The 14,987-nt window shown below is 52.2% G+C and overlaps 6 protein-coding genes across 6 annotated transcripts; 4 read left to right on the forward strand and 2 right to left on the reverse strand.

Moving 5' to 3' along the window:
* Window positions 1–26: 26 nt before the first annotated feature.
* Window positions 27–2,167, forward strand: TrAFT101_011549 (uncharacterized protein). The gene is made up of 3 exons (XM_024908641.2): window positions 27–494; window positions 579–1,616; window positions 1,700–2,167. The coding sequence occupies exons 1-3, from the start codon at window positions 186–188 to the stop codon at window positions 1,781–1,783; spliced, it is 1,431 nt and encodes a 476-aa protein (XP_024758019.1). The 5' UTR covers window positions 27–185; the 3' UTR covers window positions 1,784–2,167.
* Window positions 2,168–5,991: 3,824 nt separating this feature from the next.
* On the forward strand, window positions 5,992–8,409 carry TrAFT101_011550 (uncharacterized protein; the record flags this gene model as incomplete). Its single annotated transcript, XM_024900845.2, has 3 exons — window positions 5,992–6,323; window positions 7,436–7,811; window positions 7,882–8,409. 3 exons carry the CDS (start codon window positions 5,992–5,994, stop codon window positions 8,407–8,409), a joined length of 1,236 nt encoding a protein of 411 aa, XP_024758017.2.
* Window positions 8,410–8,785: 376 nt separating this feature from the next.
* Window positions 8,786–9,190, reverse strand: TrAFT101_011551 (uncharacterized protein; the record flags this gene model as incomplete). The annotated part of the gene is made up of 1 exon (XM_066129297.1): window positions 8,786–9,190. One exon carries the CDS (start codon window positions 9,188–9,190, stop codon window positions 8,831–8,833), a length of 360 nt encoding a protein of 119 aa, XP_065985429.1. The 3' UTR covers window positions 8,786–8,830.
* Window positions 9,191–9,194: 4 nt separating this feature from the next.
* Window positions 9,195–10,424, forward strand: TrAFT101_011552 (uncharacterized protein; the record flags this gene model as incomplete). Its single annotated transcript, XM_024904275.2, has 1 exon — window positions 9,195–10,424. One exon carries the CDS (start codon window positions 9,195–9,197, stop codon window positions 10,422–10,424), a length of 1,230 nt encoding a protein of 409 aa, XP_024758016.2.
* Window positions 10,425–12,082: 1,658 nt separating this feature from the next.
* TrAFT101_011553 (uncharacterized protein) lies at window positions 12,083–14,101 on the forward strand (the record flags this gene model as incomplete). The annotated part of the gene is made up of 2 exons (XM_066129298.1): window positions 12,083–13,763; window positions 14,034–14,101. 2 exons carry the CDS (start codon window positions 12,083–12,085, stop codon window positions 14,099–14,101), a joined length of 1,749 nt encoding a protein of 582 aa, XP_065985430.1.
* A 46-nt stretch (window positions 14,102–14,147) lies between these two features.
* On the reverse strand, window positions 14,148–14,915 carry TrAFT101_011554 (uncharacterized protein; the record flags this gene model as incomplete). Its single annotated transcript, XM_024900783.2, has 1 exon — window positions 14,148–14,915. The coding sequence occupies one exon, from the start codon at window positions 14,913–14,915 to the stop codon at window positions 14,148–14,150; it is 768 nt and encodes a 255-aa protein (XP_024758014.2).
* Between the last annotated feature and the right edge of the window lie 72 nt (window positions 14,916–14,987).

Here is a 14,987-nt window from a genome sequence, read left to right on the forward strand (position 1 = left end):
TGCAACAAAGCGGCAGTTTGGCCATCGCTTAAATCTCACATGCATTTAGCGATGCACCAAGCCCTAACCAGTCACGAAGGGGAAAATTCGTGAGAGCGTCAAGCCCCTCCCGCGCAAGGCGTAGAAAAAATTGCTGCCCCTCTCACCCCCAGCCTCGACAAGATCTCACGACGGGCCAGACAACCATGGCGACGTACCAGAACGGAGGGGCCCCGGCCCGCGCGATTGCTGACGACAGCGATGTCGAGGAGGAAGCCTTGGTGGCCGAATACAAGGAGCACGTCCAGTACGAAGACGGCGACGAGCTCAGCCAGACGACGTCGCTTAACCTGGCCCAGCAGACCGACGATATCCAGTCCCGCCTCCTGCAGGCCGCCCAGCCCCTGGACTTCTCAGCACCTTTGGAGGTCAAGTTCCAGAGCTACGACGCATACTGCAGCCTGTTCCACTACATTTTGAACTCGGATGGCCCTGTTGATCTCGAGCCCCCTTCGGTGCGTTGTCTGAAATTGATGCGGCCTTGCTCGCCCAATTGTCAGGAATTTCCACGGCTAACGCTTGAGATAATGAAAATATAGTACTACTGGGCTTGGGATGTCATTGATGAGTTCATCTATCAGTTCAACTCTTTCAGCTCTTACCGAAGCCGAATTGCGAGACAGGCCAACAATGAGGAGGAGATTCAGATCCTGCGCGAGAACCCCAACACCTGGGGCTGCTACAGCGTCCTCAACGTCCTCTACTCGCTGATCCAGCGATCTCAGATCACCGAGCAGCTCGGAGCCATGAAGCGCAACGAGGATCCCATGGCCGTTGCCGGCGAGTACGGCTCTAAGAACCTGTACCGCATGTTGGGATACTTCTCCATCATCGGACTCCTGCGAGTTCACTGCTTGCTGGGTGATTTTGGCCTGGCTCTCAAGACGCTCGATGACATTGAGCTCAACAAGAAGGCCATGTTCGCCCGTGTCATGGCGGCTCACTTCACGACCTACTACTATGTCGGTTTCTCCTACATGATGATGCACCGATACGCCGATGCCATCCGCATGTTCAGCCACATCTTGATCTACGTCTCACGGACCAAGAACTTCCAAAAGAACGCCCAGTTCGACTCCATCACCAAGAAGAACGAGCAGATGTATGCTCTGATTGCCATCTGCGTGGCTTTCCACCCCACCAGACTGGATGACACCATCCACAGCGCCCTGCGCGAGAAGTACGGCGACCAGCTGCTGAAGATGCAGCGTGGCGGCCCCGAGTCGCTGCCCATCTTTGAGGAGCTGTTCCGCGCCGCTTGCCCCAAGTTCATCTCCCCCGTCCCTCCGGACTTTGATAACCCCGAGTCCAACATCGACCCCGTGGAGCACCACCTGGCCATCTTCATGGATGAGGTCAAGACCAACATGTACAGCCCTACCATCAAGTCCTACCTCCGACTCTACACCACCATGGATCTGACCAAGCTCGCTGGCTTCCTCGAGGTGAAGCCCGATGAGCTGCGATCTTGGCTCCTGGTCACCAAGCAGCGCACCAAGCAGCTGCGATGGCAGGACCAGGGTCTCATGGATGGCGAGCTGGTCAACGTCAGCGACCTTGACTACGCTCTCCAGGGAGTATGTTTTCCCCCTTTTCTACTGTTCTCTTAACAGCCCTATTGCACTATAGAGCCTTGGCTAACTATTTTTTTTTTCTACAGGACCTCATTCACATCTCAGAGGCCAAGGTTGGCCGAAAGTTGGTTGACTGGTACCTCCGCAACCTGTCTCGCACCTACAACTAAAGCGAGCAGACGGATAAGTCGAGTTACCCATCATGCGGTAGGAAGAAAACACGGCCGGTCTACCACTCTCATTTATATGTGATGTGCGGTGGTGTGTAAATTTCTCCACCCCTAGCCCAGGTGGACGCTGGTACGATTAGAAAATGATACTATGCGTGGCAAAAAATACGGAAATTGTTGAAGGGAAGATGGGGCGGGTATACTGGATCAACAACTGGCCAGTTGCATGGCTATGGCGTCACGGAGTTGGTTGGAACTCGTATGAGGGCACGAGGTTTGCTCGAAAGTGGCCCTGGGGGAGGTAGAATACAAATTTTGAGGCAGAAGTATCTTTGTAGAGTGTTCATAATGTTGATGTGGAATTACGGCTGAAATAAAAGAAAGGAATTGTTCAATTTTCATTATTCACCCACTTGCTGGGCTGAGCCTTGATGGTACGGGTTATCAAATAAGGAGCCATGTCGTCTCTTCATCCCAGCATACAAGTAGGTACGTAACCGACAATGCAGGGGGACTTGATGCCAAAGGCTATGAGTCAACGCGATTCACAATGCGGGATCTGCGAAATAGCGCTAGCGCACACAGCCCGGATGGAAGAAGCACGTTGGATTTGGCTTTACTGAGAAGCTGAGCTGGCTGGCTTTTTTAGTTGGGTGGTGGCTTTGGAACGATGCTACACTACTATCCACGTATTAGTGGGAGGCAAGCAAAAAGCGTGGCACAAATGACCTAAGCTTCTCCCGGCAATGTGAGGCTAGAAAATTTTAAGTTGAAGGAATACCACGGTGCTACAGGCATTAAGCTTTTGGGCTAGCTAGGGCTGAAAAGGGGTGGTGATGGGCTGGACGTTGGATTTTGAAGATGGCAAAAAAAGGGAGAAGAGTCAGGTGAGCAGCTGCACGGGGCTAGGATTAGCCCCCTTGCTGGCGGGAGATGACACGACGAGCTTGCTTGGACGGTTCTGATGTGCTTGTCTTGCATATGGAGTACGTAAACTAATGCCATTGCTATTGTGTTTGCACCTTGCTTGTGGGTAGCGTAAGGTGGCTGTGATGTCTGATGCGGGAGGAGATCGATGCTACTCTGTATACGACGCCAAACTAAGACTGGTAAGAACTTGGACGGCAGCAGGTGATTCATGTCTATCTCGGGGTGTTTCCGCCTCCAAGTATATATATAGATAGATAGGTTTAGTGAAAGCGAATGGTGAATGAATAAAAAGCCCCCAAAATGATCATCTCCGAAAACATCCTACAGCACGCATCGTACAACGTGTCAAAGCTATAGAGCTGCAGCCGCTTTCTTATCTTGGCATCCAGCCTAGACCAACACAAGGTTGGTGTATGTGACTGCAGGCTGTAGCTGCATCAAGAGCGAGGGTTCCACCGAGCATGGATGACGGTGGCGTTGTTAAGAAGAGAACCAATAATATATAATGCTATTCGTTCTTATTGGCTCACCTGTGTCTTCAGCAGAGAACAGCATAATGAATCCTTGTCACCAGCGAGAGTGAGGGGGACAAAAGCCAAGCTTCTTGGCGCCCAACCTATGGTTCATACGGAACGGCATCTCCCATTCACATATGCCATAATATTTGATATTTGTTCATTCGGAGACTTATGTGGCTTTCCCGTATGCGTGTGTGCGTGTCGTTTGATCCTCTCGATGCGCGTTGCTGGTGCGATTGGCTGAATGTGCCAAGCTCTATCCCCATGTGGACATATTGCCATTACTCGATGCGAATGAGGTCTCCGTATCTAAGCTCTGCCGACCAATGGAGCGGTACAGGAGGCCTGGATACTGCCTCTTACTGAGCTGGGCGTTTTTTGGGGAATCCTGGTCGCGGCAGCAGAGGGATTAATACCTTATATAGCTGGGAATGCCAATATCAACACCATTTATTTCTCCGGTGGCCTTGGATGCTACGGTGCTATCGACGGGCTCCGCATTTAAGCCGCTTTTCACCTTATTTTTCAGTTTCAAATTTTCTTTCGCCATTTCTTCTTGCTATTCTTCCTCTTCCTCCTCCTTCTCCTCCTCCTTGCTTCAGAGTTGAAACTTGTTGCTGTTCTGTTGTGGGCCCGGCTGCGTCGCATACATCTTAACTACTAAGGCACACTACGAAGTACAAGTGGTGACGCTACCAATCCAGCCAGCCAAAGCTTCATCTCAGCGACAGTCCACTGCTGCACGATACAAGGCGCACTAGGCATTGAATCTCATAAACACAGCTTGGCACCTTGGCCTCTATCCGACACTCTTACTCACCGCCATTGCATCGCCACGATTCATACCGGTTTTCTCGGAAAGACATCCATCCCGGGTATTCACCTTTTCTGCCTGATTTTGGAGGCCTCGACCTGCGTTATCGTCGGCTCTAGCATAAAGCGTGCTTGACACCAAAATACCATCCGCCTGTTCCGAGCCATTACTGCCAACCACAGGCTGGGAAGCAAAAAGATAGAATTAAACAAAGAGAAAATACACGGTGAATAGCAGCAGGTCAGATCTGCTATCGACAAGCTCCCAGACACTAGTGGACCAAAGCTGCCATAAAGCGGAGGCAAAGAGGAGTCCTTTTTGCCTTGAGCTCTTGATCAGTGCGCGGCACCCAGACCAGACCCTCGGTTCTGCGCCGCCAACTCAATATTCCGGCGGCACCATCACAAGCTTCCTGATCCCTCCTTTTCCTCACCACCGGCAAACCGCTGCTCCCATTCTAGCGATCAACGAGCCGAAGAGGTTGCTACCAGTCCTCTCTGCCGCGCTGTCGCCATCGCTAGAACCACGCCATCCCGAGGAGTGCCGCCAGCGAATCGACTGGACCAAAGACCCCTCGTGGCTTCTTCTTCATCATCGCTGCCGATACAAGCTACAACACCTTGTATCCCCCCCAAATCCCAGGCACCGATTGCGGGGTGTTTTATCTATCCCGGAAGCAGAAGAGGTGCACCCTTATTGTCATTTCCTCTTTAAAAAAAAATTAGAGAAAAGAAAGAAAAGTACAAAGAAAAAAAGAGGCACGCCACCCTAGCCCTAAATAGGGACCAACCTGGGATATCGACGGCGCAACGAAAAAAAAAAAAAAATTAGAGGCGCTGCTTGTTTTTATGCTTGTCTTGCCTTATTGCAACGTCGACGATCCGTGCTTTTCGGCTGCTGCTTTTCCCCTGAGTGCAGAGGAGAGTAAAGTAAAAGCGAGGCAACGTCTGCTGTGGGTTTCAACAGTTGCTGACAAGACGATAAGACACTTTGCCCATAGACTCGACTCCTGAGGCTTAGTATTTCGTTGCGTGCTTCTGCCTATTCCCTGCCTCTACCTTCACCCTTCCATATTCATCTGTTTATTTACTTGAGATATCTGAGAAGGTTCTGCTTGGCCATATTTAGCGAGTGCAGCCATCCATATTCTTGCCCATTACGTTTCCTGTTTACCAAGGTTCTTTTTTTATTTTCGGCATATTTCACTCCGGCCAACAAAGCCAGGCAGGAGCTGGGCTCGCAACCCCAGCTTCCCTTCTTGTCATTCTGACTCTCTCCCTCCCTTCTTCTGCCGCACTTTCCGTCTTCCACATTTTTCTCTCCCTTTTTTTCTCTTTGAAAGTGGGAAAGTCTTAACCAGGTCTCATCCCCTTGCCTTGCTTTCCGCTCATCGTGCCTCAAACCCGGAGCCCATCTGCACCTTCCCGCAAATCTCGTCTGCCGTGCTGCGCCAGCTCGGCATCTCAGTGCCGAGCCGTTGATATTGTGTCTCGCTTGGTTTGTGGTCCTCTTTTTCTATCTGGCCTCAGCCCAGAAGAGCCAAACCAGGATATTCATAAAGGCTCAGCATCTTTCCTCCTCTGGTTTCATTTTTTTGACTCTCTTTCTTTTTTTCCTCTTCATTTTTTTTCGAATAACTCTTTTCGTGCTTCTCGTCCTTTTGTTCACCAATCACCGGGAACGAAGGGTATTGGTTTAGCCAAGTCAAGCGCAAATACACGCACACGCCTTGATCGCTTTTACCTTGCATTCATTTTCTTTACGGATTCATTTTTCGTCTACCGAAATCCCTCGCTTAGGTATATAATCGGCCCTTACTATATCCCTATATCATATCTTCAGTTGCCGTGAACAGCGAGTGAGCCACCAAGCCGAGCCAGCTTACACGAATCACACATACTGACATCGGGCCTTGTCGCAGGGAAAACAAGTAAAACATTTCCACCATGCAGTCTCCAAGGTCTCCTCTTCACGCTTCCGACTCGGACGTCTCTCCAGCGTCAATGGTGCCGTCGAAGCAGTCTCATGAAGAGTATTTCCCCCCGTCTGATGCCAGCGGCAGCCAGAATTCGATGCCTCTCGCCTCCAGTGCTAGCGACACTTCTTCGCGACGACAATCGAAACTCAGCTTCGCCACTGCGCTGCCAAAACCCGACGGAGCCCCGTTGCATAAAACCACATCAGGCTCGTCGGTCACTAAGCGGCGCGCTCTCGGCGTTCAGAAACGAGCTTCTGACGGTGCCAAAGCGCGTCCTCCGTCCCCTCCACCACACACCAGGTAAGCCATATGGCATTCTTCTCGTCTTCTTCTCCTCTCTCTTTGTTTTCCTCTCCAGCCATATCCATCCTCGTTTCATGTGTTTCTGTACCCCCCCATCTCAGGATTTGTCTTCCCTAGAACGGCAATGCGGCAAATGTCGAGTGGTGTCATGGTGATTCAAGGGCGCGGCTCTCAGACATTGTGCTCGGTGAGATGGACTGTCTCCAGCACGAGAGAGACACGCTTGTGCTCCTCTGGGTCTTCTTGATGCCTGCTCTCGGCAAAAAATTGCCGGTCAAGGATGGAGAATCCATTTCTCTGAATAACCCTTCCAAAGCAGCCGTTGCTGTCCTGTGCTGCGCCAGATATAACTCTGCCCTGGGACCAGTTGCCGTCCATTTTAGAGCCATGATAGCGTTCAGTTTATGTGGGCCGAAAGAACGCTTCAATCTTTACGCTAGCGGCGCTCTCATTAGTTCCATGTCTGGGAGTTCAGCACCATCCTCTTTTTCGCCATTGGGGTCGGCAGGGAACCACAAGTGAGGTATCTCAAGAGCAACATCGATTTGCTCGATGGGGCCAAGTTGGCAGCTCTGGTGCCACCACCAACCCCGTTCACATATCCCTGTGTTATACCATGGCCCTATCAGCTATGGCAGGATACCTTCTCGAATTCCTCTACATTGCTTATCCTCCAACAACAACGACCTGCTTTCTCCAATGTACATGTGATCCTTGGCGAAGGTACCCAGCCAGCAGTTATTCACCCCACTACTTTAACGGCTTCTTTGTATGGCTATTTCCTCCCCGCTGGCAGTCATAAACCGAGATGGCTCATGCCTATTTCCCTGTGATACAGTTCATACGAGCTATCCCAGCTCAAACCTCTTACATGCATCTTGTTTGGCATATGCATTTTTGACTCATTGACTCCTTGTGCTCTGCATATTATGTCTCATAACGCCTTGATCTGCCATGTTCTCTTATTTCCATCTCTCTCTATTTTCCCTGTTGATCCTTCTTCCTTGTGTAATCTAGCTTATAAGCTTTATTAAACCCGACCCCTTCCCTCCTAAAAGCCTTGATTTTGCAATGGGAATGACAGTGCTAACCTCGCAACCATGCGACAGATTTGAGCGCCATGTTGGCTTCGACAATGTGCCCATTGGTGAACCATCCAAAAAAGTTCCCTCGTCAGTTGTGCTCAATGTGAGGCATAATGGATACCAGCCGCGTCGAAGATCACGAACATTCATGGTCGGCGTCGACGAGAATCCATACTCAGAGTACGCTGTCCAATGGTTGTTAGATGAGCTTGTCGATGATGGTGACGAGATTATCTGCGTTCGCGTGATCGAAAAAGACATGAGACTCAGCGAGAAGTCATACTACAGCGATGCACAGCAAGTTATGGACGGCATCATGGCAAAGAACAGCAGTAACCGAGCCGTTGCATTCATTCTGGAGTATGCCGTGGGCAAACTGCATTCTACCTTTCAGTCGCTAGTAAGTATCTGTGATTGTCTTTGTGTTCCCATTCTCTGCCTTGTATTCCTAACCATCTACAAAAATTTAGATCCAACTCTATCAGCCAGCCATGCTGGTTGTGGGCACCCGAGGGCGATCTCTCGGTGGTCTCCAAGGGCTCGTCAATAATCGCAACTCATTTTCCAAATATTGTCTGCAGTATTCTCCTGTACCTGTCGTCGTTGTGAGACCCAGCGAGAAGCGAAGTAAGAAAAAGGCAAAGCGTACAAACGATAATTCGCGGCAAACATATGTCAGCATGCTAGCCGCCACTCATGGTAAACATGAAGCCGATAGCGAGGCTAGTAGCACCTACGAACTGGAGGTCCAAATTTCACCCGACGAGGAGGCGCATCAAGTAGCACAAGTTCTGGGACTGCCTGCTAAATTCGATCCGACTATTAAGCCTCACCACGAGTCTGTGCCGATGAGGTCAAAATCTCCCGACGCTGCGCCCGGTCCCCGAACTAGTATTGCGCGTCGTGTCGTCTCTGATCCGATGCCTTCTAGTGCTCCCCCAGCGCTCCCAATAGCGAGGACGAAGAGGAGGATGAAGAAGGAGAGTTTGAGGTCATGACGGGAGCTGAGGCCCTGGATCAACAGCAGAAGCTAGACCAGCTTCACAAAATGGAGGTTAGTGAGGCAGCAGCGCTTAGGCATGGAATAAGCGCAGAAGAAGACGACGAGTCGGATGAGGCCCAGGGGCGAAATTCTGAGAGTGCATCCTAGAAGATGCTTACCGCCCCAGGCTGTACCTCAGGGGCCCTAATCATGAAGAGTATAGAAAGATTTAAAGATACTGTAACAGTTACGATGAGAGGAGGCGGCGACTCTAAGCCACGCGATCACCACCGCCGCAGGGTTGCCCAGCAAGAAATGACGCCCAGCACATCTCGTGTGACGCCTGATGCGAGAGCAAGAGGGCTAGAAATGGCAGCGCGAGTGAGTTCGTCCCAAATACAAACAGCTTCGCCACAGCCAGCTCCACAAGCGCGAGGTTAGAGAGCGTCGGTTTTGGAGGGTAGGCCATCTTTGGGCGGGCCGTCAACCGCCGCACCTTCGAGAGCAGCAGCCACAAGAGTGTCGAGTTCACGGGTAGCATCTTCTGGATCAGGACATTCAAGACAGTCTTCTGTTGGGGCAGAATCGTCTCGGACAAGACCTTTAGGGTCAGGACCATCAACACACGCGCATTCAAAGCCGTTGTCACACACTGCTCGGCCCTCTCCAGCGGAGGTTACAGCCAGTTCTGCCATAGCTAGGCATTCTAGAGTAGCATCTCCAAAATCTAGGCCCCTGGATTCTCCAAGATATGACTCCCCAGGTTCGTCAAGATTTAGGCCCTCGGAGTCTCCCATAACGATGCCAGCAAGGCTTGAAGTTCCTAGAGCCAGAGCTTCATCTTGGGCAGAAAGTTCTTCCGATGATGTGCCTTTAGCAACGTTTTTACCTACAACCAAGCAGCTTCCAGCTAGATCACGATCGCCTAGGCACACAAGAGCCAGATCTGAAGGGCCTTCACTATCGGAGCAGACACTACGGACTGTATCTCCGTTGACCAATGCCCCACCTCACCAAACGTTGATAGAGGCTTCCATGGACAACAAGGACAAACTAAAGAAAGCCATCGAGTTGTACAACGAGTTCGCAGCGGAAGCCTCAAGAGCGTCAGATGTTGCGAGGATTTGCGACGACAACAAAGTCGCTGATATAGAGAGAGGCAAAGTCGCCCAACGTCCGTCACGCTCACTCTCCTTGGACCAAATCTCCCTAGTTAAACAGATTGATAAACTGAAGGCGGAATTCGGGGAGAAGACAGAATACGAGCCAGGGGATCCCTTGATACAGTCTCCTGCTCTTGCACACTTCTCTCCCTTTTCCAAGCCGGAGTCACGAGGCCCTCCTCGAGGGCAATCACAGCAGTGGCAAAGAGAACACCTGCGATCAGATGATCCACAACAACGAGAGTTGGAGGAACTTTTCGAGGAGCCATCAAGCCCACGCTTCCGGCAATCGAAGGGGCCATACCAGCATCCATCTCGGTCACAGTCATTTCAGTCACAGTCACAGCAGTCTCAACAGTCTCGGTCTCGATATAGATCTCAGCCATCTGGATCTCAGCCATCCAGATCACATTCATCTAGATCACAGTCGTCTAGATCGCAGCCACCTGGATCGCAGCCACCTGGATCACAATCATCTCAGTCACAGCCGCAACAGTATCAACAGCAGCAGCCAATGCGGTACAAAAATGCGCCTCGGCAACATCATCGACAACGGCAGCGGACTAATTCATGGCCACGTACTCAGGGTTTAGAGAATCTTGCTGCACATGGCTTAGCGTACGTGCCAGAGGCTCCGCGGGAGGCGGCCGCACTTTCCATCAACCATGGAGCAGATACTGCCATGTTAGAACTACAAGAACTTCCTAGTGGAGCTAGGAAGGGTAAGGATAGAGTTGCTCGCGGTGACTATGGACTTGGCCCAGATCCGGTCATTGATGTTGAAGCAAACAAAAAAAAGGTCTGTTGCTCAAACTTTCCAAAGTTTCCGGGCTGGAAAAACTGGTTCACCAGGCGGGGCGATGAGTAAGGGCCAGCCAATTCGGGATGAATTTGAAAACCAATGCTAGTATGAGAGGGCACTTGAAATGGGGCATGTATTGAAAGCGAAGCAATGTGGAACTAGGTACTAGGTAGTTTAGCGATTGATAGAAGACTGGACGGTATTTGGGTAATAGAGCGATGGATTTATGACTCTAGCAGTGCCAAAGCATCAAGAACGCATGCTGTAAAATCGAGCGTGAATACGATGAGCCAAGACGAGACTGATGGGACGTAGCTGCCCAGGCAGGTTTAGTAGGTGACTTTCACGTACTGGAGTCGTCGTAAGATGGATTTCACTTTTTGCGCCGAAGAGCCCAACGAAGACAGCATCAACACTTAAGAGTGTGCCGTCTTCCGTGGAGAGGGGGATTCTGGGCCAATAAAATTGCGATGTATAATCATTCTGCCGATGAATAAATAGTAATCCGTCACTAACTCGCATCTCGTATAATCAAGCAAGGGTTTATTTTTTCTGGGTGGTTTACGCGGCTTTGGAGGCGGGGTTGAGGCTCTGGCTCTGCCCAGTGAAACGGGGCGTCTCGAGACGAAACACTGGGAGTGGAGTGGGGGATTGCTGTCGGGTGGAATAAGGTTATGCCAGGATGTGTGCATGTGCTTGGGCTGATGTTTGCAATTCAAGGCCACACAAGGTGTTTGTTATACTACTCTGGCACTGCTGCTGTGCTACTGCTAGTATATATACATAGTAGGAAGATGGAGGCTTCGTGTTAGCTTTGGCGCTGAATCAGACGAGGCTAAACGGCTGGAAATGGACCAATTGCGCTGGGACGGAGCCGGGTGGGCTGTAACGGTGGGGGAGTCTGACTGCGGGAAGTACAGTGACCTGCCATTGGCTGCGGCGGCCATGGGGCGCCTCTACCCGCCATGACGACGTCAGTGTCACTCTGCTAGCACAGGCACAAGGCACGGCGCTGCAGTACCGGTACATGAGGATCGTCGTCATTCCTGTCCTTTTCCTTCCTCTTTTTTTTTCTCGCTCTTCGTTCTTTTGACGTTGCATTTTGTACGAAGCACAGAAGTAATGGTGATCTGTGCAACCCTGTACATACACGCTGTTGCTACATATTACTTACTACACAGAGTGCAGATTGTCGTTTCTGTCTGGTTCACTCGGCTGTTTCTCGCTGGTTCTTGTGCGAGCGGCCAGATCATAAAGCTGGACTTTTGAACGCCCGCTTGAGTGACGGGGCATGACAGTACATTCGCTTTTTCTTTCTTGCTAAATCTCCCGCTTCCTCTCTTCTCTTTTCTTCATCTCATACCATTTGACACACAGAAAGCTTGGACCCGATTACGGTTTGCTGGACACCAGGTGGCTTGAGCTTCCTCTGGAGTTTGTTGCGTTGTGGCTGCGCCTGTGTCGTGCTTTTCTTTAACCGGCTTGGCGGGGGGGGATTGGACGATAAAGCTGCGATTTGCGATTACGACGGGGACGGGGACGGCGGGGACTAGATATACCTACACACGATACGAGCGAGAGAGGACGATTTGAGCGGAGGAAAAGCAGTGACTGGGTAAATCGACACAGGTATCACAAAGAAGAAAAGAGGAGGGAATCATACCAAGGAGGAAGAGAAAAGGAAGCACCGACAACACAGCACAATTGTATATATACCAGCACAGATGTGGCCCTTCTCTCTCTTCTCCTCCTGCGACCGACACGATGCCTGCGCTCCGCCCAGCCCCAACGCCGTCACTGCAGCAGCGCTGCTCTCGGCCCTGCCCTTCGCCGCAGTCTTCCTCGCCGCCAACGCCGTCGCCGTGCGCCTCGTCTTCCCGAAGCTGAGCGCCGCGGCGCAGGACGACATCCGTGACGGCGAAGGCCACGTCCTCCCGGCTCATGCTCCCGCAGCGCTGCGACAAGTTCACGCAGAGCACGGCAGCAAGAGCTGGCGGAGGCGCGGCGCTGCCTGGGCCTTTGGCACGACCGTTGGGCTGGCGGCGACGCTGGGCGCGCTCATCATGGCGGAGATTGTCGAGGCTGTGGATCCGGCGGCGAGGAATCTTGCGCTGAGGGTGACGGTGCCGGCGTTGCTGTTTATGCTGGTGGTGCTGATTCCGTGGCTGGAGTGTCGGTCGGTGGTTTCCAGCGCGGGCTGGAGTTTTCAGAGGACGGCAAAGGGAAGGATGCCGCGGATGGCACTGGGGCTGCAGGCGGTTTTGTTTGGTGGATGGTTGTTTTTGTTCTGGTCGATGGGGAGCGTTGTGCCGAGAGCTGAGATTATGCTGCGATCACCGCCGCCTCCAACCATTGATGGCAAGATGAAGGGCACTATGGGTGAGGATCTGACGAGGGCTTGCCTGGAGAGGATTGGCGTGGTGGGAATATCGCTCATGGCGTTGCTGTCTGGCTTTGCGTCAGTATCGTCGCCGTGGCACACGTTTAGCAGTGCCGAGCTGAGGAAGCGGAAGCCCCTGACCGAGGCAGATTTGAATCGCAAACAAACGGGTTTGGATGCGACCAACGAGATGCTTGCGACCAAGAAGCATAGACTGCACTACCTGGAGAGAAAAGTTGCTGAGGGTACTGTTGCCAATGGAGGTAAATCTGGAGGGCTTGTTGGTCTTGTCATGGGGTCGATTCGCGGACAATCAAGCGAGCAGGTCGAGATGCAGACGCTCAGGATGGAGATTGCCGGGCTGGAAGCCATGGAGGCCAATCTCTCTTCCAACCTCTTGCTGATGAAGAGCCAGCGCGCAGCTACGGCCCGGGCATCCACGACGGTTGGTCGCCTCTTGCTCGTGCCGTCGTACATTTTCAGCGCCTACTGCGTGTACCGCATCCTGGCGACGTCCCTGACGACGCTCCGGAGAGCGTCTTCCCCGTCAGCCAGCTTCGCCAACAGCGATCCCATTAACCGTTTTTTGGGTCTCTTGGCGAGACACTGGGACCCGAAGCTCGACCAGATGGCCTGGGCGCGCATCATCAGCTTCGCCCTAAGCGGCGTTATTCTCGTCGCCAGCGCAAACAGCGCCATCCAGACGTTCCACCTGTTTGCAAAGTGGACGCCCGGCCTGCTTCGTCACGCACAGGCGAATCTTGCCCTGGCGGTTGGTCAAGTCATTGCTACGTACGTCATATCCGCGAGTCTGCTGCTGCGGAGCCAACTTCCCAGCGAGGCGAGATCCGCTGTGGGAGGGGTCCTGAGGGGAGCGCTGACGCCGGCCTTTGTGGACGGCTGGTTTGAAGGGTGGTTCTTGCTGGGGAGCGTGGTGACGGCGATGGGGATCTGGGTTGGGAGGAAGATTGGCGGTGCGACGGGGGCGGATGACGAGTGGGATGATTATGGGATGGAGGAGATGGGTGCGAAGAGGTCTTGATGATGATTCTTCTTCTTTTTTTCATCCATTTCATCCATTTTTTTTTTTTTTTTTGTTTGTTTGGTTGATGATAACTGTGTATGCTGGCCTGGCGTTTGTTTGAGTTTTACTTGGGGGACATCTCCTTTTTTTTTTCATCTCCGTGTCCTCAGGAGGATATTTATATGACTTCAATGCTGAGCATGCACGTTGAAGCAAAGTATGTAAAGCATGCCTTTACCTTTATATCCATCCATCTATCTTATCTAGGTAGTCGTCTTTCAGAACATAAAAGGAGAGAATAAGAGGAACAAAAAGACGTTTGTATCATCAGAGCCATGATCATCATCATCATCATCATCATCAGAGACCCCCCTCTCCTCCCAACTTACACAATAATGCCCAGCTCCCTCCCCACACTAAAAGCCTCCAAAAGAGATCCCCAAACAGCCTGGCTCGTAAACTCCATTACCCTCTTACCCCCATCAGAAAGCTCCTCGTCCGGGAAAATCGTCTCAGTAATGACACTCGACCTCAAGGCCCGTCCCGTCCGGACCTCCTCCTCCGTGAACCACCCCCACTCGACATGCTCCTCCAGATCAATCTCGACCTGCGCATCCTCCGCCACAGTAGCGAGGAAATTGACTTTCCCCCAAATGCCATCCGGTTCGTGAAACGTCGTAAACAGAATCTTCATGTCCTCCGAGACATGCACCTCTATATCCTCTGCCTGCTCGTCCTCAGGATCAATGCCCCAATTGTCAGGCCTCTTCTCCTCCGCCGCCGTCGACGAGGAAGAAGAAGAAAACAGCTCTTCGGCTTTTTGCTTCGTCATGCCCAGCACGGCGTGGAAATGGCTCTCCCCGAGGGCGGATTCCTCAAAGAGCTCGCGCGCGGCGGCGGACAGGATTGACGCGTCGGTGAGGTCGGCCGAGCCGCCGGGGGCTTCCCACTTGAGGCCGTAGGAATCTGCGGGGGAGCGGCGCAGGAGGAGGATCTGAGGAGGGGACGGGGGTTGGTTTTGCTGGCGGAGGACGAGGACGCTGGTCATGAGGTGGGCGATGGAGGGGACGGATTTGGAGGACAGGGTTTGGGGGGTTTGGAGGGTGAGGGGGGAGAGAGAGGGCGAGAAGGTGAATTTGTAAGGGGGGGACATGGTTGGTGGCGATGGCCGGTGATGTTGTTGTTGATGCTGTTCTATATGGTATATAGCGGATGAGGTGAGAGA

Source organism: Trichoderma asperellum, chromosome 7 (genome assembly GCF_020647865.1).
Source record: "Trichoderma asperellum chromosome 7, complete sequence".
NCBI classification, from domain to species: domain Eukaryota; kingdom Fungi; phylum Ascomycota; class Sordariomycetes; order Hypocreales; family Hypocreaceae; genus Trichoderma; species Trichoderma asperellum.

Bases quoted from the DNA above. Each gene is read 5' to 3' on its own strand.
- TrAFT101_011549 (XM_024908641.2), top strand. From the start codon at position 186: ATGGCGACGTACCAGAACGGAGGGGCCCCGGCCCGCGCGATTGCTGAC. The intron at 495-578 runs GTGCGTTGTCTG...ATGAAAATATAG, and splicing joins TTGATCTCGAGCCCCCTTCG to TACTACTGGGCTTGGGATGT. The intron at 1,617-1,699 runs GTATGTTTTCCC...TTTTTTCTACAG, and splicing joins TTGACTACGCTCTCCAGGGA to GACCTCATTCACATCTCAGA.